Genomic DNA, 26,761 nt, shown 5'->3' on the forward strand with positions numbered 1-26,761 from the left:
TACTTGTAATTGTGTGTCACTTTTTGTTTTAAAGAGATGAAGTCTCACTATGTTGCCCAGTTTGGAGTACAGTGGCCATTCACAGGTGCAATCATAGTGCAGTTATATGCTCAAACTCCTAGACTCCAGTGATCCTCCTGCCTCAGTCTCCCAAGTAGATGGAACTACAGGTGTATGCCACTGTACCCAGCTAGTCATTTTTTACTGTAGCCATCAAAGTGGCAGTGAAGTGGTGTCTCATTGTGGAATTGATTTGCATTTTCATAGTGATGAATGATGTTGAACATCTTTTCATGTACTTGCCTCTTTGGAGAAATGTCTCTTCAAATCCTTTGCCCATTAAAAAAAATTACTGGCCGGGTGCGGTGGGTCACGCCTGCAATCCCAGCACTTTGGGAGGCTGAGGTGGGCAGATCACCTGAGGTTGGGAGTTCAAGACCAGCCTGACCAACATGGAGAAACCCCGTCTCTACTAAAAATACAAAATTAGCCAGGCATGGTGGCACATGCCTGTAATCCCAGCTACTTGGGAGGCTGAGGCAGGAGAATCGCTTGAACCCAGGAGATGGAGGTTGCAGTGAGCTGAGATTGTACCATTGCACTCCAGCCTGGGCAACAAGAGCAAAACTCTGTTTCAAAAAAAAAAAAAAAAAAATTATTGAGTTCTAAGTTCTTTATGTATTTGGATACTAAACCTGATACTATCGGAAATGTGATTCGCAAATACTTTTTTACGTTGTCTTTGCTTTCTTGAAGCACAGCAGTTTTAGATTTTGGCAAAGTTCAATTTATTTCTTTGGCTTCTTGTGCTTTAGGTGTCATATCTTAAGAAACTATTGCCTAGGCGTTATGATTAATTGCCTAATCGAAAGTTATGAAAATAATTTTTTTTAAATGAGATGGACTCACTCTGTCACCCAGGCTAGAGTGCAGTGGCACAATCATGGCTTATAGTACCCTCTGTCTCCTGGGCTCAAGCAATCCTTCCACCTCAGCCTCCTGAGTTGCTGGGACTGTAGGAGCATGCCACCATGCCCGGCTAATTTTTGTATTTTTTTGTAAAGACTGGGTTTCACCATGTTGCCAAGGCTGGTCTCGAGCTGTTGAGCTCAAGTGATCCTTCCATCTTGGCCTCCCAAAGTGCTGGGATTACACCTTGGTGGCATGAGCCACCAAGCCTGGCCAGTTTATTGTCTTAAACTTCAAAATGGTCTTAATGTGTTAATTTTAGGGCAAATTTAAAGTTTTCTTGTTTATTCCCAGGTAATTAAGTGTTGCTGTTGCAAATGAGCTTTTTAAAATTGTTTCCTGTCATTGGTTATTCTTTGTATATAACGGTCATTTTCTAAAAAGAATGCCAGTTTTTTTCCCCTAATGGTCATTTTTCAAGTAGTATAACTGCTGTATAAAATTCAGTCTTGGGCTGGGCACGGTGGCTCACATCTGTAATCCCAGCACATTGGGAGGCTCAGGCGGGAAGACTGCTTGAGTCCAGGAGTTGGAGACCAGCTTGGGCAACATAAGGAGATCCCAACTCTACAGGAAATAAAAGAAATTTAAAAAATTGGCCGGTCGTGGTGGCACAAGCCTGTAGTCCAAGCTACTCAGGAAGCTGAGATGGAAGGATCACTTGAGCCCTGGAGGTTGAGGCTGTAGTCAGCTGTGATTGCTCCACTGCACTCCAGACTGGGCAACAAAGCCAGACCCCGGAAACAATACCATTAGTCTTGAATGAAGTTTCATGAAAACTTCTGAGTTTGGAATTGTTTGCCTTACTTCACTTCATAATTTATATTTAAGTTTAAGAAATCTAAAATGCATATTGTACAAACAAAACTTTTAAACTTTTTACTTGTATCCTTAGGGTGGTGAAAAAACCAAAGCTGTCTTATCAGAACTTCTTATTTAAATCAAAAATAGGTGAAATTTGTTTGGGAACAAAAGGGATTGATGGTGGTATTATGCCAACTAGAAGCAGAGCAGTGGAATTCATCATTTGGGATTTTACTAACTCTGTGATTTATGTATTTACTTAAACTTTGTTTTTTTGTTAGCTTACTTGTTTATTTACAGAAATAGAATTTTTTAAATTAAAAATAATGTTTATCAAAGAAGTGTAGATGTTGAGGGAAGAGAAAAACAACTGTGATTCCACCTCTCATTTAACATTTTTTTGAGTTCTTTTAATTATTGTATTAAATTTAAAAAACCTGTTACATATGTAGGCAAATATATTCTTTTTTTTGAGACCAGGTTCCACTCTGTCACTTGAACTTTATTTTATGTGGTTCAGGCATTCAGAACTGCTAGAACTTTGAATAGCCATTTGGTTAGGGATAAGTATCATGCTGTATGGGGATGAATTAAAGGTAGAGTAGAGTGCTAGAAGAAGGTAAAAGGGGTCAGTTTCTTGAAGAAAGAGAAAAGGGGTGGAGGAGGTGTCATAAGCAAAACACAAGTGTGTGTTTTTGAAATGATCTCATCTTAACGTTCTTTCTGACAGGAAAGACTTAGGACTTTGGAAGAACTTCCAAAAGACAGCCTGTGTAGCACTTTCAGTTAAAGGCAATATCTTAACTTAGAGCTGACTTCTAATATGAATCTTGAAATGCTTTTCATTTGGCATTATGCCAATAAGTGCTACAATACTGCTCAGTACAGTTCACTACCCTAGTACAGAAAGTGAGGGAAAGAAGCTAACATGATTTCTGAATTTGTGACAGAAAAGTTGGTCATAGCATTAAAGTATTTGTCCATCAGATTGTAAGTACTAGACTTGTAGCTCACTCTCTTTTAAGAACAGAAGTATGACTGGAATTCATGGAGTTAAGTAAAAACAATGGCAATTTGCAGAGGGATTATAGGGAAGAACAGAAATATAACTAATTAGTAATTACTCTTACTTGTCTTGGAAGATACATCCTGTTAAGATGGAAAAGACATGCCAAGTTTTGACACAGAGCACATTATAATGGCCTGATTTAGGAGCCTGAATTTGTGGTGTTCTTTCGTGTGTTGACCATGAAAACTGTCAGAAACATTAAAGTCTGAAACAGATTTCAGGAGGACCAACAGTTGAATAAGGGATCTGTATGAGGAAAAATAAAGTTGGAGCCTTCTAAAAGAAGGTTTGGAACAAGTGTCGAAGGTTAATAGAACCCCTGTGGAAAATTTTAAGTGTCAGAGAAAGTTTAGTTTAGAATATCAAGCATTCTTGGCCGGACCAAGTGCAATGGTGTTTACAACTAATTGATCACAACGAGTTACAGGTTTCTTTGTTCTTTCTGCACTCCCATTGCTTTACTTGACTAGCTTAAAAAAAGAGAATATCAGGTACTCTTTAGTCTGCCTTATTAATTTTTGAATGATTTGTCTGGGAGATACAAACTTTTGAAAATGTTACAACTTTTTCTTGGAAGAAAAATATTTGACCAAAACGCTAATAGAATTATTTACCAGATGCCCTGTCCTAGTAATTCACTGAATAACTTGTACTTAAAATTCAATGACTCCTCATACCTCAATGTAAATATAGATGCTCCTTGACTTATGGGGCTGTGTCCTGATAAACCAACTGTAAGTTGAAAATACTGTAAGATGAACATCATAGCTTAGCCTAGCACACCTTAAATGTGCTCAAAACAGAACACTTAAATTAGCCTACAGTTGGGCAAAATCATCTAACAAAGCCTATTTTATAATAAAGTGTTGAATAGCTCATGTAATTTATTGAATATTGTACTGAAAGTGAACCACAGAGTGGTTGTGGGGTCAAAGTATGTTTTGTTTTTGTTTTTGTTTCTGTTTTGAGACGGAGTCTCGCTCTGTCGCCCAGGCTGGAGTGCGGTGGTGCCATCTTGGCTCACTGTAAACTCCACCTCCCAGGTTTGGGCGATTCTTCTGCCTCAGCCTCCTGAGTTACTGGAATTGGAAGTGCATGCTACCATGCCCATAGTAGAGACAGGGTTTCACCCTGTTTGTCGGGCTGGTGTCGAACTCCTGACCTTGTGATCCGCTGGCCTCGGCTTCCCAAAGTGCTGGGATTACAGGCGTGAGCCACTGTGCCCGGCCCAAAGTATGTTTTTTATTGAATGGTATATCACTTTTGCACCATCATAAAGTTGAAAAATCCTAAGTCAAACTGTCCTATGTTGGGGATCATTTGTATTTACTATATGGTAGAACTTTTAAGATCTGTTCCCAGGTTTGATTGACCTGTTGAGTCTGTGGGACTGGACTTCCTGGAATAAGAACTGTAGGAAAGTTTTGTGTTTGGATGAATGTAAACTTCACGTTTATTTTTATCCAGGCCTACCTGAGAATGTTTTCTGGTAGGATTTCTTCCATACTGCTTTTTTTCTTATAGTTTAAAAAATATAATATGCTACCAAACATTATAAGTAATATACATATAATACATATATATTATATAATATATATATATACATATATAATAAACACTTTTGAACCTATCATCTAACCAATAACCTAAATATTATCAATAACTTATTCATACTGTTATAGCACCAAGTTTTATTCCAGTATAAGTTTATCTTTGGATCTTTGACTCTTCTTGGGTTTTCTTTTCTTTCTTCCTCCTATTCCTCCTCCCTCCCTCCTCTTTGTCTTTTTAAAAATTAAGACAAGTCTTTTCAGGGATGCTGTCTGAAATTAGTCTTTCTTTTAAAGGAGATTGCATCCATTTTGACCCATTAATTTCTTTTTCAAGCTTTTTGAAGATTTAGAACAGGAGGCATTTATATTTTATAATTTTTGATAAAGTCATAATGTCTTTTGGGATACTTGACTCTTAAATGTTCTATAATGATTCTCTTTGCAAGCTGCTTTCTGAATGAAGGTAGAATAAATAGAAGTGAGACACCATAAGGAAACCATTGTTTGTTTTGTTTTTGTTTTTGAGATGGAGTCTCGCTCTGTTGCCCAGGCTGGAGTGCAGTGGCGCAATCTCAGCTCACTGCAACCTCCACCTCCTGGGTTCAAGCGATTCTCCTGCCTCAGCCTCCCCCAAGTAGCTGGGACTACGGGTGTGTGCCAACGTGCCTGGCCTAATTTTTTGTATTTTTAGTAGAGACGGGTTTCACTGTGTTAGCCAGGCTGGTCTCAAACTCCTCACCTCAAGGAATCTGCCTGCCCGCTTTTGCCTCCCAAAGTACTGGGATTACAGGCGTGAGCCACCGTGCCTGGCTAGAAACCATTGTTAAAAAAAACCTGTGATTGATATGTTTGGCAATTAACATGTCCCTTAAAGTTTCTGAATGAATGTGGATGAATGAGACATAGTGCTAAAACAGATTAGAGAACCATTCCCTAGAGTAATTAGACATTCAGTTATACTTTTACATAAGATAAATTGAAGTAAAATCTATTTTAAATGCAGAGGTGATTTCATAGGGTTGTTTGCTGTATCCAGTGGTTCTCAGACTGTGATCCCCCAGCCAGCACTATCAGCATTGCCTGGAAACTTGTGCAAATTATCTCGACTTTTCAGACCTTTAGGTGATTCTGATAGAGCTAAAGTTTGAGAAGCACTGCCATATAGGTCTATCTTCATTTTTATTATCTAGCTTGGGTAGGCATGTTAGTTTGCAATAATGTTGTATGGGTCTGAACTTCCTATTGTAAGTGACAGAAATCCAACTTGAATTAGCTTAAGCAAAAAGGAATTTAAAGGCTTTTTTAGGTGGGCTGGGAGATTATTGTAGTAGCTTACAGATTCAAAGCAATAGTTGCAAAGAATCAGGGCCCTGGGGGTTGAAACTACTTGTCTCTGTATGACTTTGTCCTGTTTATAGATCCTAGACAAGTGAGAAAGATGGTCACAAGAGAGCCCCAAGTTCACATCCTCTGAGCTTAGCAACTCCGGAAAGAGCTGCTTTCCACCATTCACAAGGCCATCCCTCAACTATTATGTTAATGAGAATGAAAGTCAATGATTGACCTAGTCTGGGTCTTATGTCTAAGTGTAGGAGGAAATAGAATGGGAAAGTGTGCTACTTTGGCAGACTAGTTCACTGCTAGATAATAGGGTTGCTTTCAAAGTATCTTTATTTTTAGTTTCACTGTTATTTATTTATTTATTTATTTTGAGATGAAGTCTCACTCTTGTCTCCCAGGCTGGAGTGCAATGGCGAGATCACGGCTCACTGCAACCTCCGCCTCCTGGGTTCAAGCGATTCTCCTGCCCCAGCCACCTGAGTAGCTGGGATTACACGCGCCTGCCACCATGCCCGGCTAATTTTTGTATTTTTGGTAGAGATGGGGTTTCACCATGTTGGCCAGGCTGGTCTCGAACGCCTCACCTCAGGTGATCCATCCACCTCGGCCTCCCAAAGTGCTGAGATTACAGGCGTGAGCCACTGCTCCTGGCCTTAACTGTTATTTTTATGGGTATAGAGTCTCTTGTCACCCAGGCTAGAGTGTGGTAGCACATTCATGGCCCGCTGCAGCCTTTACCTCCCAGGCTCAAGTGATCCTCCAGCCTCAACCTACTGAGTAGCTGGGACTACTACCACACCTGGCTATTTTTAAAAATTTTTTATAGAGTTGGGGTCTCCTTGTGTTGTCTGGGCTGGTTTCGAACTCCTGGCCTCCAGTGATCCTCCTGCCTTAGCCTCCCAAAGTGTTGGGATTACAGGCATGAGCCACTGCACCCAGTTTAGGCTTAAGTATCTTTGAAAAAGAAAGTGAAATGTAGAGGCTTATAGAACTAGAAAATGGAACATGCTCAAAACCTTATATTATTTGTTAGCTACTCTTTTGTTAGAGAGTAACTACTTCTTAAAAAGTTTAAGGTATCTTAATATGAGAGTTAATGCTTTAGGTTTATTATTTTGTACGAAGTTAATTTTTTTGTCACTATAAAAATGTATTATAGGAGGTCTGGAAAATACAGAGATATAAAAGAAAATTACCAGCCGGGCACGGTGGCTCACTCCTGTAATCCCAGCACTTTGGGAGGCCGAGGCAGGCAGATCACCTGAGGACAGCAGTTCGAGACCAGCCTGGCCAACGTGGCAAAACCCCATCTCTACTAAAAATACAAAAATTAGCCAGGCGTGTTGGCAGGTGCCTATAATCCCAGCTACTTGGGAGGCTGAAGCAGGAGAATTGCTTGAACCTGGGAGGCGGAGGTTGCAGTGAGCTGAGATTGCGCTACTACACTCCAGCCTGGGCAACAGAATGAGACTCTGTCTCAAAAAAAAAAAAAAAAAATTATCTACTGTTTTGCTAACCAGAGACAATTACACTTTGGTGAATTTCCTCTGCATATGTTCTTGCATAGTTATGACTGTATTATGATGTTAATTTTTTCTTTGTTTTGACCAGTGTTAATTTATTTATAACTTTGTGTTGGGGTAATGAAAACATAATCTTAGTCAATATAGATTCCACCAAGGTTGTATGATAATTTTTAAATCTTGTTTTTTCATTTAACTCTACAAGTTAAAGGATGTGTTCATTTTAAGTTTCTTGGCATATAACAACATTAAATAATTTTGCTTGTTAATTGTTCACTTGATGGGCAAAAATGGTTTCTTATTTTATGTCATTAATTACTAATAAGTTTGAGCATTTTTTGTTGAGCTAACTACTTTTCCTTTTTGTGAGTTCCAAGTTCTTTATCTACTTGTCTGTTAACGTCTTAGTGGTTTTCTTATTGATTTGTATGAGCTCCTTAAAAGTGCTCTATTTTCTTTAAATGGTTTTCTAGTTTGAGTTTTAAAGGTTTTTTTTTTTTTTTTGACACATAAGCTTATTTTGTGTATTCAAATTCCATCTGGCTTTTGATAGGTTGTTTTCTTTCTCTCTCTTTTTTTTTTTTTTTTTTTTTTTTGAGATGGGGTCTCACTTTATTGCCCAGGCTGGAGAGCAATGACAAGATCATGGCTCACGGCAGCCTCAGCTTCCTGGTCTCAAGTGATCCTCCTACGTTAGCCTCCCAAGTAGCTGGGACCACAGGTGTATGCCACCATACCCAGCTAATTTTTTGATTTTTTTTTTGTAGAGATGAGGTCTTGCTGTGTTGCCCAGTCTGGTCTCAAACTCCTGAGCTCAAGCGATCCTCTTGCCTTGGCCTCCCAAAGTACTGGGATTACAGGTGTGAACCACTGTGCCCGGGCATTTTATTATTTTTAAGTTTAGAAATTCTCTGCTTTTAGAGATCTGATAACTATTCTGTTGTTGCTATTTGTTTTACTTTGTTTTGTTGATTATAACTATTCCATCTATAATTCATTTTGAAACATGATGTAAGGTGAAGATATTTATTCTTTCTACGATTGTTTTGAATTTTTATGTAGGCTCTGTCATTCTTAAAATATTTTCAAGCTATTCAAAGAAAAATACCATCTTAAGGTGCTTTTTAGTTATTTCTGTAGGCTAATGGTTTTTAATTCCTTGTGAGATTTAAGGACAATGAGAGAGGACAAAAAAACTTTAGTGACAATATATTTTAGCAATGGCAAAATAACCTCTTTTCTGACAAATCTAAACTCTCTTATCAGAGTTAAAAGTTTAGACAACATTTGTGATTAGCCTTCTGTTAGTACAGTGAAAGCATTTGTATTTTCTGCAAATAGCATTTATCCATGAAGAAAATTAGAATAGAAGTCTGTTTAAACAGAAAATTCTAGACTCTTCAGACAGCTCAGGCTTTTCAAAAAGCCTTGTGCTTTGGCAGGAGCCCAGGAGAGGAAGTGTCTACATCTGCTACGTTCTAGAAGCCTTCCCCAAATCACTGTAACGTAGCCAAAAGAGCAGTGTATTTCATTACTGTGTGGTTCTGGAAGTATCTGGAAGTTTGCAGCAAATTCGAGGGAGGAGACTAAGGAGTACTTCCAGTTTTTGTGGTGATCTGTTTTTATTGAGATTCAAGTTAGGGGGCAGTGGGATTATTTTTTAGCTCTTGTAGAACGGGGAGCTTTCAATTTGAACTTGAGCCTTTTGGTTTAGCTCACATCACATAGGAAGACGTGTCAGAGGGGCCTGCACAAAGAGGAATAGATTGACAAGTCAGGGTAACTAATGGGAGCCTGTTACTGGGGCGAACTATACTGTAATGGTAACTTATTCTCCTGTAAGGTAATAAGAAAGACAAAGTTCATGTTTGTAGGGGAGAAGGAGCAAGAGAAGAGTGCTAGCAGGGCATCTGGGAAAGTGAGGGTAAAGCCTTTCTGTTGGTTGGTTTATATCCTCATCTGCCATGAAGAATCCTCACTAGAAAAGACAGTGCTACCATGGATATAGAGCAAAAACACAAATGGGCTTTGCTGCCAGGTTTAAAAAAAGAAAAGAGGCCATAGACATGTCTTAGGCTAAGTTTTTTTTTTACATAGAACACAGTTGATAAGAGCAACAAAACTGAAGTCTGGGTCCTTTGAGAGAAAATACTAGTTTAAATGGACATGGCTATTTATTCGTTTTGGATTCTCTACAACTTAAAAAAAAAAAAAAGGCACAGTGGTACAGACCTGTATTTCCAGCTACTCAGGAGGCTGAGGTGGGAGGGGAGGATCATTTGAGCCCAGGAGTTTGAGTTCAACTTGGACAACATAGCAAGACCCCTGTCTCTTAAAAAACCAAACCAAGTCAAACCAAGAGAACAGTGTCATTGCAATATAATTCGTATACCTTATAATTCACCCATTTAGTATTCATGATTCAATGGTTTTTAGTACTTTCACAGAGTCATTCCACCATCAGTCCCCACAGTCAATTTTATTTCATTTATTTTTTAGAGATGGGGTCTTGCTATATTGCCCAAGCTGGCTTTGAACTCCTGGGTTCAAGTGATCCTCCTGCCTCAGCCTCCCAAGTAGCTGGGACTCCAGGCACCTGCCACTGTGCCTGGCCAGTCAATTTTAGAACATTTTATTGCCCCCAAATCTACAACTTTTGATTTAATTTATTTTAATAAGTTAAGCTATATAGGAAAAAGATGGGCCAGGTGCCGTGGCTCACGCCTGTAACCCTAAAACTTTGGGAGGATGAGGCGGGCGGATCACCTGAGGTCAGGAGTTTTGAGACTGTCTCAAAATATATGTATATATATGTGTGTGTGTGTATATATATGTGTGTGTGTGTATATATATGGATGTATATATACGTGTATATATTATATATGCATATATAACATGTATATATATTTATGTATATATAACATATGTATATTTATGTATATATAAGATATGTGTATATATTATCTATGTATATATGATATGTGTATATATTATCTATATATAAGATATGTGTATATATTATCTGTATATATAAGATGTGTATATATTATCTATGTATATAAGATATGTGTATATATTATCTATGTATAATATATGTGTATATATATTATATGTGTATATATATTATATATAATATGTGTATATATGTATATATATTATATATGTGTATATATTATATATTATATATGTATATTATATACATACATATATGTAATAATATATACATATAATATATATGTGTATATATTATATAATATATGTGTATATATAATATATATTATATGTGTGTATATTATATATATTATGTGTATATATATTATATCTGTATATATAATATGTGTATATATATTATATATGTGTATATATATAATATATATGAAAAAGATGGAACAAATTAGGAATTTTAAGGATTAACTGAAAGCTCTGAAATATTTTTCCTTTAAAATGTATTCTAACATTTTGAAAATGTATTGGTAATATTTAATATTTAAATTGATAAGCTGGTATATTTGTATAGGAAAGTCATAGGATAGGTCTAAATCACAGAGAAAACTTATTTTTCAGGCTATATGAAAAAGCCACCTATTATTCAATTACTCTAATTGTAATAGTGACTAAGGAGAACAAACTCAGCTTGAATTTTTAAGCATGAATTATCAGGTGATAACAAACATACATTTTTCTCTAATATGGGTGCAGTGGCTCACACTTACAATCCCAGCACTTTGGGAGGCTGAGGTGGGTGGATCACTTGAGGCCAGGAGTTCGAGACCAGCCTGGCCAACATAGCAAAACCTTGTCTCTGCTAAAAAGACAAAAAGTTAGCTAGATGTGGTGGCACACACCTTTGGTCCCAACTACTTAGGAGGCTGAAGCATGAGAATTGCTTGAACCCGGGAGGCGGAGGTTGCAGTGAGCCAAGATCGTGCCACGGCACTCCAGCCTGGGCGACAGAGACTCTGTTTCAAAAGAAAAAACCACAAAAAAGAAATGTCATGGTAGTACTCTCATATGAAAAACAAGGTAGTAGCTATTATTAAACAATTGATAATAACCAGCATCAATTTTATGGGCAACCTTGGAATCTTTTACTTTTTCATAGAAATAATAGATAAGGAACTTTTCCTTCTCTTTGTATTTTTTAAGTAATGGCTGCATTTCTCCATTTCTTTTGTAGGTGTGTGATCCTGTAAAATTAAGTCTTCCAAGATGATCTGGTATATATTAATTATAGGAATTCTGCTTCCCCAGTCTTTGGCTCATCCAGGCTTTTTTACTTCAATTGGTAAGTCTTACTACTTGTTGATTTTTGTTGGTTTTGCATTTTTTAATTTCCATTTTTTAGTGTTTTAAAATCAGTAAAAACAAATACAGTGTATTCTCAGAGTGTAGGTTTATTCCCTGCCCCCTAAAAGGTCCTTTTTTAATAATTTGATATTTTCTTTATTACAAAAATGATACATATCAAAGTTAAAGTAATTTAATGCATATACTTCATCTTTTTCAGTGCATAGACATACAAGTAATATACTGCATATATATCTAATCTGCTTTTTCCACTTAATCTACTGTGAACACAAGTTGTTTTTTGTATTATAACTTAAAAAATATTTTATCATTATTATTTTGAATAGAGACAGGGTCTCACCATGTTAACCAGGCTGGTCTTCAACTCCTAGCCTCAAGGGATTCTCCTGGCTGGGCCTCCAAAGTGCTGGGATTACAACAGGCATGAGCTGCCACGCCTGGCCCCTAAGTATTATATACTTATGACTCTTGATTCCAGTATATAAAATGATGGGTTCTTGCGTCCTGTTATAAATAACTAAACAGATTATTTGAAACTTTTTTAGTGTGGCTTTTATTAAATAAAAATTTAATTCTAATTAGTCCCAAAAACAAAGGTAAGGTAAAGGGGAGAACTAAAGAAGTAAAGGTAAAGGTGAAGAAACATTAATCTTTGAAAAGTAGTGTTGATTTGCAATTTAAAAATACATTTTAGATGTAAAGATAATTTGTTAGCACAGTCTTAAGTGGCTTGAAAATTAGAACTGGGACAGTTGATTAGAAAAGTTTTTGGCTTTATTTTGGTTTATCTGGTAAAAAGGAAGAAAAGATCGTCTCCAGCCTATCTGATTCATGCCAGTTAAATTGTCTCATAAAATGAAGCAGTCTCAATCATTCTTATTCTTAACATACTTGTATTGAAGGATATGAGTATTTGATAACCTTCTTCCCCTTCTAGGTCAGATGACTGATTTGATCCATACTGAGAAAGATCTGGTGACTTCTCTGAAAGATTATATTAAGGCAGAAGAGGACAAGTTAGAACAAATAAAAAAGTAAGCAAAATGTTTGCTTATTATGACTCTGACTCAACCTGGATGTTTTCTTTCTTGAGCTAAAATATTCTTTAAGTAGAAATGAAACCCATTTTTGAGTCTTACAAAGCCAGTTGAAATGGCTAAAATAGGAGTATAGAGAACAAGTTAGGCTTGGGCCAACTTTCACATGGAAGAATATGGGTTGAGATAAGAATATGGGTAGATACCAGCCAGATGCGGTGGCTCATGCTTGTAATCCCAGCACTTTGGGAGGCCGAGGAAGGTGGATCACTTGAGGCCAGGAGTTCGAGACCAGCCTGGCCAATATGGTGAAACCCTGTCTCTACTAAAAATACAAAACTAGTCAGGTGTGGTAGCATGTGCCTGTAATCCCAGCTGCTTGGGAGGCTAAGGTGGGAGAATCACTTGAACCTGGGAGGTGGAGGCTGCAGTGAGCCAAAATTGCACCACTGCACTCCAGCCGGGGCTATGGAGCGAGACTCTATCTCAAAAAAAAAAAAAAAAAAGAATATGGATGGATATGGGAAGTTGACTGATAATTTTTTTTTTTTTTTTTTTTTTTTTTTTGCGACAGTCTTGCTCCATTGCCCAGGCTGGAGTGCAATGGCATGATCGTGGCTCACTGCAACCTCCACCTTTCAGGTTCAAGTGATTCTCCTGCCTTAGCCTCCCAAGTAGCTGGAATTACAGGTGTGCACCACCATGCCCGGGTAATTTTTGTATTTTTAGTAGAGATGGGGTTTTGCCATGTTGGCCAGGCTGGTCTTGAACTCCTGACCTCAGGTGATCTGCCCTCCTCAGCCTCCCAGAGTGCTGGGATTATAGGCGTGAGCCACCGCACCCAGCCTGTCTGATAAATTTTAAAAGTATTGCTAATATCTTCTATCCTCCTCTAACCTCTTAGTCAAGCCACCTGCTGCAGCAATTTTCCAATTTTACTTATCCTTTACTCCCATGGTTCCATTGTAGAGATTATAGTGATGGTATGGTTAGTGTTACTTAATTGATACAGTTTTTCTCAAATATGAATTTATTTTTAATTGACTCATGTTCATAGTTAATCCTGACCTGAGAATTCCTGTCTTTTATATAATGAGTAGCTAAGTGTTCAGTTTTTCATTTTAAGATACAGTTTCTAGAAACTGGATGTAAAAATTTAGTATAAGTTGATTTAAATGAACATGTAATTGGATTTGGGTTGGGCTAATTTGTAGTTTGTAATAATCAGTTATTTGGCCCTGGGATCTAAGTCTAAAATTTTTAGACTTTTACTGGAGGGATTCAGTCACAACTTTTACTAAGACAGGGAGGTTCCATTTACTGTAACCATTTGGGAGAAACAAAATTAAAACAAAAAGTCCTATAGTTGTATTGATTCTGCCAAGAGGATGTCGCTTTTTAAAGAGACCTTATAATTTTACTTTAAAAAGAAACTATAGGTATAGTTTAACTCAAAAACTTTGTCATTTTTTTTCTGAGCGTTTCATTAAATTTTGTTTTTCCCTATGAAATATAAATATTCAGTTTTTATGTTTTACATCTGTAGATGGGCAGAGAAGTTAGATCGGCTAACTAGTACAGCGACAAAAGATCCAGAAGGATTTGTTGGGCATCCAGTAAATGCATTCAAATTAATGAAACGTCTGAATACTGAGTGGAGTGAGTTGGAGAATCTGGTCCTTAAGGATATGTCAGATGGTAAGTCTGAAGAAAGATTTCGTGAAAGATTCCTGAGTAAGGCAATATTGCCGCCATATGTAGAAATAATAAAATTAGTGATAAATTCAGTTCCCAGGAAACCAATTCAGTTCAGTGTTGTAACTGGATTATGCCTGGGTGCATTTGGTTTGAATAGAGTTAATGTAGTCAAAATCCTGAATTCTTTGATTAAAAAAGAAGTAATTTCTTTTATTGTTGACTTTTGTTTTGAAATCTGCAAAAGTGAATAGATTATTTGGCATATAGCTTCATTTCTGAGGGTAATCATTTTTATTTTAGGATTACCTTCAAACTGTAAAAATTTATGTCTTTATCTGCAATCAATTTAAAAAAATGTTGGGAGTGTTACTATAAAGAGAAGTATTAGCTGTGTTCTATCTAGTATTTTGAAGTTTAGAATTAGTTTGCTCAATGTAGACAAACTGAGGCTGCAAACAGTAATAATAAGTGATACAATACAATTTGTAGTTGGAGCGTTGGAATGTTTTAGATACTTTAATAACAGACGTAGAAGACTAAATCTGGACTTTAGTGAGGAGGTAAAGGGATTATGCCTCGCCCCCCGCCCCTGCCCTGCCCCGCCAAGAAAAGAAGAGAGAGACGGAAAAGAGCTGAGCTAGTTGTGTAGATAAAATACTCCAAGGGTACTTACCAGTGTTTGTAAGCAGTGAAGTAAACTATTATGCACAGGGATCAGGAAGCCTTGAAAAGAAAAAGATGGCAAGTACTTGTTGTGAATACTTCTTTACTGTGAGAGAGAAATGCCTGTGATTATTTTCTGTACTCTATAACACCTTGGGAACCTTTTTTTTTTTGGAGACAGGGTCTCACTGTCTCACTGTTGCCCAGGCTGGAGTACAGTGGCACAATCGTGGCTCACTGCAGCTTTGAACTCCTGGGCTCAAGCAATCCTCCCACCTCAGCCTCCTCAGTAGCTAGCACTACAAGCATAGACCACCATGCCAGGCCAATTTAAAAATTTTTCTTTCTTAGAAACAAGGTCTTGCTATGTTGCCCAGGCTGATCTCAAATTCTTGGCCTCATGTGATCCTTCCACCTCAGCCTCCCACAGCACTAGGGATTACACACGTGAGCCATGGTTCCTGGCCCCTGAACACATTTTTAAAAGGAAATCCATATATTTATTCTCAAGTAATGAACTAAGTTGTTTTATAATGTGAACCTTGGGACTTTGTTGTTTTAATCTGTAGTAGTCATTCTATAATGCTATGAGAGAGAATATATATATATATTTTAATTTTTCTTAGAATTTTGTTTGTAGCATAAGAAATATTATAGCCTTCTATAAAACTTGTAAAACTTGCTTGTAAAATTCCATACAGAGATTGCAACTGAGAGTTGGTCGTAAAACTAAAAATATTGTTGGAAACAGAGCAGGTCAAAACTCCCATGATTGATCTAATAATGGAATTATACTGGTAAAAAGCCACTGCACTTCCGCCTGGGCAACATGGCAAGACTCTGTCTCTAAAAAGAGACAAAACAGCATAAAAATATGCTTGATATAAACTCTAGCCCTCTTCTAGTTATTTGTTCATTTGTACATTTTCATTAACATAAAAATGCCTGGTCTCAGCCAGGCACGGTGGCTCACGCCTGTAATCCTAGTAGTTTGGGAGGCTGAGGCCGGCAGATCACTTGAGGTCAGGAGTTCGAGAGCAGCTTAGCCAACATGGTGAAAACCCGTCTCTACTAAAAATATAAAAGTTAGCCGGGCATGGTGGTAGGCACCTTTAATCCCAGCTAGTCGGGAGGCTGAGGCAGGAGAATCGCTTGAACCTGGGAGTCGGAGGTTGCTGTGAGCCGAGATTGTGCCACTGCACTCCAGCCTGGGTGACAGAGCGAGACTCCATCTCAAAAAACAGAACAAAACAAAAAAGGCCTGGTCTCTTGCTGTTCAAAATACGTAGCTGGCTGGACACAGTTGCTCACGCCTGTAATCCCAGCACTTTGGGAGGCCAAGGCAGGTTGATCGTTTGAGGCCAGGAGTTGGAGACCAGCCTGGGCAACATGGTGAAACCCTGTCTCTACTAAAAATACAAAAATTAGCCGGGTGTGGTGGCACATGCCTGTAATCCCAGCTACTGGGAGGCTGAGGCATGATAATTGCTTGAACCTGGGAGGTGGAGATTGCAGTGAGCTGAGATCGTGCCACTGCTCTCCAGCCTGGATGACAGAGTGAGACTGTCTCAAAAAAAAAAAAAAGTTGATTATAAGTTAATGAGAAGAGAGGGAAGTCTCATACCTAATTTTTATTCACAAGTAATGATACTTGTGAATTTTAAACCAATTTTTAAACCAATTTTTTGTTTCTTAAGGAGTGTTTAGCATCCATTCTTCTTGGGGTTATATAGTTGTCAGTAATTGGTTTGTTTGATTTTTGCATACTTTATATAAATCCTCTAAGATTAGGTTTATATATTGTAAATTTTGGTTGATCAACATCATGTTTGATAATTAAAACTGATCTAAATATATTTTAGTAAACTAGCTTGGCTGTTGATCTTAAATATATAATTAATATCTTTTCCTTCTCCTTGAAGAATTCCACCAAACTTTATATATTTACATGTTTATATAATGTGTAATACATGGAACAAAAAAACAACTTTAAGAGCACACATTTTACTTACCATCTGTTATCTGGAAGTATAATTGATTGTCAATGAATGTCATTTCAGACCCATAAATGTTCATTTCTCAAACTTAGTGGATGCACTTTGTTTTCTTGCTGTGTTATATAACTAAAAACTCATAACTATTATGTTAGGTGATCTTTACCTGCTAATACAGATACAATTTATATAACAGCGTCACAGTCCTTAAGCAACACTAGGCTTTTGGAAGATTGAACAAGTTAAAAGTACGCCAAGTCTTATTCACTGTATTTAATTTTTTGTTGAGTATGTAGAACTATTCATGGTGTGGTAGAAAATAATAAAATAGATTTTGAACAATCCTTATTAAGTCTCTTTATGGGAAGTTTATGAGGTTCTACAGTCTTTTTTTTTCTTTGATTTATCTATTTCAAGGCTTTATCTCTAACCTAACCATTCAGAGACAGTACTTTCCTAATGATGAAGATCAGGTTGGGGCAGCCAAAGCTCTGTTACGTCTCCAGGATACCTACAATTTGGATACAGATACCATCTCAAAGGGTAATCTTCCAGGTAAGATCATTCTTCCATTCTATAAAATACCTATCACCTAGCTTCTCTCTTGAGTCCATTAACACAATGTTAGTATAAAAAAGACTTTTGCATTTTAAGATTTTAAATTGTAGTTTGTTTCATAGCCTTCGAAGACTAAAGAATCACCTTCCCTTTCTCTTAGGGCTTAATAGTTACGGGTATGCTTCTAGCTTGTTACTCTGAAAGCTTGTATTGATAGAAACTAACTTAAGTAGAGAATTTTAGTGTGTAAGGAAAAGAAACTGTCATTTCACCAATCGTTTTTATTCAGAACACCTAATACTATTTGAAAGCTTTGTATGTAAAGCTATAAGAGAGTTGATAGTCAAAGTTTATATGTTAAATAATTAAAAGCCAAGATGTTTGGGGTATCCACATATGTTTAAAGTGTTCCATAGTATGGAACTTCCTCTTTCTGACCTATTTTTGGCAAAGTCCTCTTTTTAAGTTACAGTTACTTTCATGACAATTTACTTCTGCCATCCCTCACTTTTTCAAAGTTTGTGACTCATTACCACTACTATCTCCTGTTATTGTCAGCTGCAGAAATAAAATATGTTGTCTCTGTCTTCATATTGAAATTGATTTTCTCGGTAAGAAAAAATCAGTGGGATGAGTTGTTCATCAAAATGTTTTCTTGCTCATCTCCCTTTATTTGAGGTGAAGGTATCTGTTGGTAAAAACTAAACATGGTATAATAGTAAATAAAATTTTTGTTAAGCTGGAATATAATTCCATTAATTTTAACTTCCAAAAATACAAATTTGCAAATTTTCAGTTTCTACTAATATTATACATAACACTTTTGATAAGATTATAACCTTATTTTTAAAATTGGCTTCAGGTTTAAAACACATTTAATAGATATTAAGTACTTAATATGTGCCAGCTATTATGTTAGGTACTGGGGACACGTAATGAACAAGACATACACTACCCTCGCCATTAGGGTATTCTTACAGTATAGTAAGATGAGTGTTTGGATGGGAGAAATTCAGGATACCATATGAGCACATCAAAAGAAACCTATTGCTGGACCTCATAAGGGATGTAAAGGAAGAATTCCTGGAAGATAGACATTAAAAAAATTGAGATCTAATGGACAAGGAATTAACCAGATAAATGGGGGAGAGGGAGACAGGAGTGGGTGTGGGAAAAGTGTTTCAGACAGAGGGAACATGTAGAAAGGTCGAAAGGAGAGAGCATATCATATTCAGATAACTAACATGTAGTTCGTATGGCTTAATGTAGAATTCAAGAGGTGACTGCACCAGGTGGATATGGGGGTTTGGCTTTGTGAGAGTAGTGAGAGCTGAGACTAGAGAGGTAAGCAGAAGCCATCTCTTGGAGAGCTTTGTAGGCCATGTGGAAGAGATTGAACTGTCCTGAGTGCAGTGGGGAGCTATTAAAAAGTTTGTAAGGGAAATTTATGATTTTTTCTTTTAGAAATACCATTCTGGCTGCCGAATGGAGATTGGGTTGGGGCCAAGGGACGAAGAACCAGGGAGGAGGCTGTTGCAAATATTTAAGTAAGAGGTGATAGTGGATAGATTATCAAGCTACGAATAGTAGAATTTGATGATGTACTTGATAGGAATTTCTGGCTTCATCAACTGGATAGGTTCCATTTAACAAAATAGGGCTGGCATGGTGGCTCATGCCTGTAATCCCAGCATTTTGGGAGGCTAAGGTGGAAAGGATCCCTTGAGGATAGGAGTTCAAGACCAGCCTGGGCAGCATAGCAAGTCCCTCACTCTACAAAAAAATGAAAACTTAGCTGGATGTTGTGGTGCTTCCTTGTAGTCCTAGCTGTTTGGGAGGCTGAGGTGGGATGTATTCACACTGCTATGAAGAAATACCCAAGACTGGGTAATTTATTTTAAAAAAGAGGTTTAATTGACTCACAGTTCTGCATGGCTACGGATGTCTTAGGAAACTCACAAACATGGCAGAAGGCACTTCTTCACAGGGTGGCAGGAAAGAGAATGAGGGCCAGCAGGGGAAATGCCAGGTGCTTATAAAACCATCCTATCTAATGAGAACTCACTGTCACAAGAACAGCATGGGGGAACTGCCCCTATGATTCAGTTATCTCCACCTTGTCCCGCCCTTGATAGGTGGGGATTATTACAATTCAAGGTGATATTTGGGTGTGAACACAGAGCCAAACCATATCATGGGAGGATCACTTGAGCCCAGGAGTTCAAGGCTGCAGTGAGCTGTGATCACGCCACTACACTCCAACCTGGGCAACAGAGTGAGACCCCTATCTCAAAAAACAAAAAGCAAAAAAGAAAACATCCCACCTCAGCCTCCCAAATGTGTGGTGGTGGGTAATAAATGTTATTTAGATTACTATATGTGTTTTGTTTAAAAAATGATTATATTCCCATCAAAATGGTCCTGAATATTATTTAACCCTGATTTCACTGTGTTTAGTCTTAGGGGCAATATTCATTCTTTGTCAGGTGCTTTTTATCTCCTTGTTGACTTTTTTCCTCTTTTATCACAGTTTTGGGCTAGTTCTTATTGACTTTCCTTTCATGCAAATTCCTTATAAGTAGAATGACTGAAATTTCCTAATCACATTATACCCTATAAGTGGTAAAAAATAATAGCATGAATACTAGCATAAGAGTTTTTAGGCTCCCCCAACCCAGATTATTTTCTGTTGTTAATAGTCAAATATCACAAATGTGTTCGAAGGCTTCTTGTGCACCTTCCCTTGTTTAGAGGTAATGACTGTTCTGAACTTGGTGTGTATCCTGTCATCTTTTTATACTTTATCATATATATTTTCCATTGTATTGTGTTTTTAAATTTTACATCAATAGTACGTCATACTCTATGTATCTTTCTACAACCTTTTTTTAACCTAGTATTTTCAGTAAATTTATCTGTGTTGATCAGATTCATCTAACTGCTAATGTGGTGTTGTATAACATTATTTATTCTTTCTTCTGTGGATGGATGTACATTTAGATTTTGTCCAATTTTTTGCTTTATCAAATGAGGTTTGATACATCTTTGTTGATTTCTTTTTGTGGCCACGTACTCACTTGCAAGGCTTTCTCTCAGGGTATAAGAAATCATAGGGTATTTGGTTTTTCATCATACTTACCAGATGTGGCCAGATTGCTTTCCAGAGCATGCATTTATACTCTCACCAGCATTGTATGAGAGTTCTCATTTCTTCATATCCTTGCCAGCTCTTGGTTTTGTCAGACTTTAAAAATTTTAGCAATTTGGGTGTGAAATGGTGGGGGTGAGGGAGGAAGGATGCATGTATTTTAAATTTTCTTCAAACAAAAAAGAGAAATGTTTAGTGAATTTATATTGATGCCACATCACTCCTTGATTAGTTTCATCTGTTTCTTTTGCATCTTTGGGCCTACCTTTTGAAATGCTTTGTTGGTATTTTAATGAAAAATCTGATAGGTTACATGCATTTTGACATCAGTGTTGTCCTTATAGTTCTTAAGGACTTCCTTCAGTTTTCAGATTGTTTGTTCCCAACCCTGATTGGTTGAATAGATCCATATCTGCCAAAGATATGCTTTTTTTTAAGCTGTGATTTTTTTTTAGGGGGTGGGGGTCAGTAATAGAAAATGTCGTATGTATAAAATTCAATTTGCTTCATGTGGAAGTTGAATGTTCACCCTTCTGGTCACTTGCATCACTGTCTTGGTAAGTTAATAAGGTAACTATAACAAGCAGTAGATTCTCCAGACATCTCTGGAGCTCACTCAGCTATGAGTGTACCACACTGCCTCAGAGGTGGGACATTAACTTCTAAGTGTGTGCATTTTAAACATAATTATCCCTTACAAATTAAGTTTTGACCCATTAAGTGTTCTTGTGAAGTGCAAGAATTTTTGGATTACATGTCTCTCTCAGTTTAACGGATGAACCTTACAAATCTATTTCTTTTTCTTTTTTTTCTTTTTTGATGGAGTCTTTCTCTGTTACCCAGGCTGGAGTGCAGTGGCGCAACTCGGCTCACTGCAACCTCTGCCTCCTGGGTTCAAGTGATTCTCCTGCCTCAGCCTCCCAAGTAGCTGGGATTACAGGCACCCACCACCATGCCCAGCTAATTTTTTTATTTTTAGTAGAGATGAGGTTTCACCATGTCAGCCAGGCTGGTTTCCAACTCTTGACCTCAAGTGATCTGTCCACCTCAGCCTCCCAAAGTGCTGGAATTACAGGCATGAGCCACTACGTCCAGCTAAAAATGTATTTCTAAATAATGTTTTTCGTATAGTGCCTATGATTTTTTAGTTTATTTTCTTTCTTTTCTTTCTTTATTTTTTTTGAGACAGGATCTCACTCTGCTATCGCCCAGGCTGGAGTGCAGTGGCACAATCGCAGCTCACTACAGCCTCAACCTCCCAAGCTAAGGTGATCCTCTTACCTCAGTCTCCCAAGTAGCCAGGACTACAGGCATGTGCCACCACAAGCAGCTAATTTTTGTATTTTTTTGTAGAGACAGGGTTTTGCCATGTTGCCCAGGCTGGTTTCGAACTCCTGAGCTCAAGCAATCCACCCCCCTCAGTCTCCCAAAGTGGTGGGGTTACAGGCAAGAGCCACTGTACCTGGCCTGATATTATAGTTTCTATTGTGACAATAAATTAAAGGACTCTTTAGTGTTAGTTTACTTTCAATTTGGTTTATCATATTCAATTTGGTATGTTCATGTCAGTCATCCATGCCTCTTCCTTTGAACCAAAGGAATTTACAACTTATTCTTGTTTCTCATCAAACTTGGTTTGCTTTTTATATGAAGCTTTTTACAGTCTCTTTCTGCCCATACCACTTTCCTTATTTCATTTTCTTCTTTGTTTTCTTGCCTACTTTTTCTTCTCATGTTCTCTACTTTGGAAACAGCCTTCCTTTTCAAATGCTGCATTACTTTTGATTTATTTTAAAAATCAGATTCCCAGGCAGTCTGCCTTTAATATTGTTAATAGATCAGTAGGTAAGACAAGCAGAAATACTTTACCAAAGCAGAATAGCTAAAGATCTTCTACTGTCTCTTCCATGCTTGTTCAAATAATGTTGCCAGAATATCAAGTCATGTAAAAAAAATATTACTGGTGCTATCTGCGTGGGTTAATGGCATACTGTCATCTTATGTGTTTTGCATGTCCCTAAGAGAAACATTTATAATTGCTGCATTATGAGCTCATCTTCTCAGTTTACTAGTTCTCGTAACCAAAAAAATAATAGCATTGTCAAAATTTAATATGCATCTTTAGTTTCTGGAACTAACTCATGTTAAACTATTAAGAAGTTAGTTTCTCAGCATCTGCTATTGTTGGAATATGTCCATCCAAAATTTAGGTGGTGAAACTTAATGGCCAGTGTGATGGTATTAAGAGGGGGGCCTACGGGAATGGGATTTAAGGCCCTTATGAAAGAGGCTTTATGCAGCCACTAGCTCTCTTGCCCTTCAGCCTTCACCACGTGAGGACATAGCATTCTTCCCCTCTGGAGGATGCAGCAGCAAGGTGCCATCTTGGAAGAGGAGAGCAGCCCTCACTAGACAGGTGAACCCACTGGTGCCTTGAATCTTGGACTACCCAGCCTCTAGAACTGTGAGAAAATAAATTTGTTTTTTTATAGATTATCCAGTCCTTGGTATTTTGTTATGGGAGCATAAGTGAAATGCACTAAGATAGTATCCTTTCCTAGGGTGGAAGGCAGGATAGAGAGTTATTTAAGGGGAAAACATCAAAACGTGGGTCTTCGTCTTCATTTTAGGAGTATACTGATAATCAGTTACTGTCTGTAAGTGAAAACATCAAAACGTGGGTCTTCGTCTTCATTTTAGGAGTATACTGATAATCAGTTACTGTCTGTAAGTGACTAATGGGGGGCCAGAAAAAAAAAGTGAGTGGAGGTGATTGTATGATTTGAATATTTGATTATATTGGGTCATGTGATCCTCCAGTGCATACACCTCCAAGCTTGGACTCTGTTTGATACTGGAATTCAACAGCTCATTGTCAGACCAGGGCATGCTTTTCTGTAGTCTGCAAATGTCTGATCACTAGCAAAACGTGCCCATAACTTTACTTCCTTTTGACTTATTTCTCATGAATTCCTTTTCTGTTAGCATCTTCTTAAAAACATGTGTGACCACCATTGGATAGGTTATAGCTAAGTCCAGTTCTGGTCATTTTAGTGACTCTTTGAAGTATATTCAGTCAAAATTTATTAAAGAAACCATCATTGTGTTTGTTTCTCCACCAGTTTTCTTTGTGATGTTACCAGGCACTTAATAAATATATACAGTTTTATGTGTTTTATGAGAGAAAATGTAGGCTAGTCTGTCTTTGACCAGTAGTTTCTAGTCAAATACAATATTATACTAGTATAATATTGACTTAGTCTCAGAACTGTATATTCTGAGAGAAATGTTGTTGGAGAAGTCATATTTTCTTGTCTAGGCTTGTTGTTGTTTTTTCACATACCTGTCACTTTTTTTTTATAGTGTCAGAAAGGGAACTGTGATTTTCTGTATAATAGCATAAAAAGAGCCCTGTAGGACATGACTTTCTCCCTTTTTTTTATTATTTATAAAACTTCTTTTCTTATGGAAAATATCAAATGTCACACATACACAAAAATAAAGGTAATAACATAATGAACCTGTGCCGTCACCAAGCTCCAAACGTTTTAAACATTTTGTCATTCTTGGTTTAGCTATTCCTTCCACCCTTTCTTTTTGTCGTTTTTGTTGGAGTATTTTAAGAGCAAATCCTAGACATTGTGTCATTTTATCCATAAATAATTCAACATGCATATCTAACTGATCAGGTCTTTATTAAAATTTATTTTTTTGAGGCAAGATTTCACCCTATCACCCAGGCTGGAGTGCACTGGCATGATCATAGCTCACTGCAGCCTTGAACATTTGGACTCAAGCCATCCTGCTGCCTTAGCCTCCTGAACAGCCGGGACTATAGGTGCGTGCCACCACACCTGGCTAATTTTTAAATTTTTTGTAGAGATGGGCTCTTGCTATGTTGCCCAGTCTGGTCTTGAACTCCTGGCTGCAAGTAGGTCTTTGTAATTTATTTTTAATTTTATTTAGAGACAGGGTCTCACTTTATTGCTCAGGCTAGAGTGCAGTGGTACCATTATAGCTCACTGCAGCCTTGAACTCTTGGTCTCAAGTGTTCCTCCTGTCTTAGCCTCCCAAGTAGCTGGGACTGTAGGTATAAGTCACCTGCGCCCAGCTAGTTTTTTTTAAAAAAGTAACATAACCACTTACTATCTCCCTGCTTAACAAGTCGACAGTATTTCCTTATATAATTTAATACCCAGTCAATATTATTTCTCTGGTGATCTCGAAGTTGTCGTTTTACAGTTGTATTTTTTTAAATTATGTCTGTTAAGTCCCTTTTATTCCCTTTTCCTTTTTTTTCTTTCTCTTTATGACATTGGTTAGCTGGGGAAACCTAGTCATATGTTATGTGGAATGTTCCACATTCTGGAGTTGACTACTTTGGTGGTTAACATGTTCCTTTAATGCCTATGTTTCCTACACACTGGTTAGAGCTTGAGGCTTGATTAGATTCAAGTTAAATTTTAAAATTAACTCCATAGGTGGCGCTATGAACTTTCTTTTGAACTGCATGAACCAACATCTAATGTCCTGTCCCAGAGTGAGGTTCAGGTGATGAGAGCCTGATCCCTCCATATAAAGTTCTCCTTAAGTTTTATCTACTGGTTTTGGCAGCCTTTGATGATCATTGCCTAGAACCACTATTTCATTAGGGGTTACAAGATGATGATTTTTTTCATTCCATTATTCCTTATACTTTTATTAACTGGAATTCTATAAACAGGAACGTCCTTCATGAACCATTTGGTTACCCTGAAATATATATAGGAAAGGCAGGGTAAGTCTATAATTAGTCGTCTTTATCAGTTTTCAGAGTAATGAGTTGGTATCCTAACCATTTTTAGTAGTGATCTGTAATTTTCATGACATCATGAATATGGATTTTTTTCTTTTTTTTTTTTTTGTATTTCAGCCTATTCAGTATTACTTTGATCTCAGATTATCCCATTTTAGGCCAGTGGGGAGCATCTTTAGATAGACTTGTTTTTTTGAATTGACTGTGTTATTATTCTTTGATAGAGAGGAAATTTCCTTGCTTTCTGGTACAGTTTTTTTCCAGGTTTCTTTTCTATTCCAGAGTAGGAACCAGGCATTTCTTCAATGAGCCTTGGCCCTTTTTTTCCCCCCCTTAAGAGATAGGTTCTTGCCATGTTGCTCAGGCTAGAGTGCAGTGGCTATTCACATATGCGATCATGGTGCACTACAGCCTGGAACTCCTGGGCTCAAGTGATCTTCCTGCTTCAGCCTTCTGAGTAGCTGGGACTACAGGTTTTCCACCCCTTGCCTGGCAAGGCTTGATTCCTTTGAACAGGGATGACATTTAAGCAGCAGAGTCTAGCTAGGTTCTAGGGGTGATTATTGCTATATAGTTTGTCATAAACAGAGACAGGAAATATGTAAGTTCATATTGTTTAAATTGAAAACCACAGGGTTTATATTTATATCTCTTTTCTTTTGAAAATTTGTTTCCTAAGGATATTAACCTGATTATTCTTTTATTCATACTATTAACTCATACTGTTTTATTGATACTATTAATAACATTAAGACTACTGAATACAGTTTTTTTGTACTTTATATCCTTAAAATATACCACTCTAGATATGATCAGTCAAAATCTTGTTTTAAAGACATCTGAGGTAATTCATTTCTCTTTGTGGCTATGCCCTTAACATGTTATATAGTTGAGTTCATTTATTTCATTTCCTCAGAGTTTTAGGGATTGTCCTGGGTTTTTCTTTTGATTCATTGTTTTCATTTGTTTGTTTTAGAAACAATGTCTTGCTCTGTTGCCTGGCCTGGAGTGCAGTGGCATGATCATAGCTCAGTGCAGCCTTGAACTGTTGGGCTCAAGGGATCCTCCTGTCACAGTCTCCCAAATAGCTAGGCCTACAGGCATGCATGTACCACCATACCTGGCTATTATTTTTTATTTTTTATTTTATTATTATTATTATTTTTTTTCAGACGAAGTCTTGCTCTGTCGCCCAGGCTGGAGTGCAGTGGCATGATCTCAGCTCACTGCAAGCTCCGCCTCCCAGGTTCACGCCATTCTCTTGCCTCAGCCTCCTGAGTAGCTGGGACTATAGGCGCCCG

At 37.5% G+C, this 26,761-nt stretch overlaps 1 protein-coding gene across 2 annotated transcripts in view; it reads left to right on the top strand.

Annotated features, from left to right (window-relative positions):
• Positions 1-26,761, top strand: part of P4HA1 (prolyl 4-hydroxylase subunit alpha 1) — an 87,577-nt gene that overhangs the window by 10,951 nt on the left and 49,865 nt on the right. For both annotated transcript variants that reach the window (XM_024253030.3, NM_001132261.2), the window contains exons 2-5: positions 11,437-11,544; positions 12,505-12,601; positions 14,151-14,302; positions 17,377-17,514. In XM_024253030.3, coding sequence (XP_024108798.1) covers positions 11,469-11,544; positions 12,505-12,601; positions 14,151-14,302; positions 17,377-17,514 — 463 coding nt within the window. In that variant the 5' untranslated portion in view covers positions 11,437-11,468. The remainder of the gene's footprint in view (positions 1-11,436; positions 11,545-12,504; positions 12,602-14,150; positions 14,303-17,376; positions 17,515-26,761) is intronic.

Source organism: Pongo abelii, chromosome 8, assembly GCF_028885655.2.
Source record: "Pongo abelii isolate AG06213 chromosome 8, NHGRI_mPonAbe1-v2.0_pri, whole genome shotgun sequence".
Lineage (NCBI taxonomy): Eukaryota > Metazoa > Chordata > Mammalia > Primates > Hominidae > Pongo > Pongo abelii.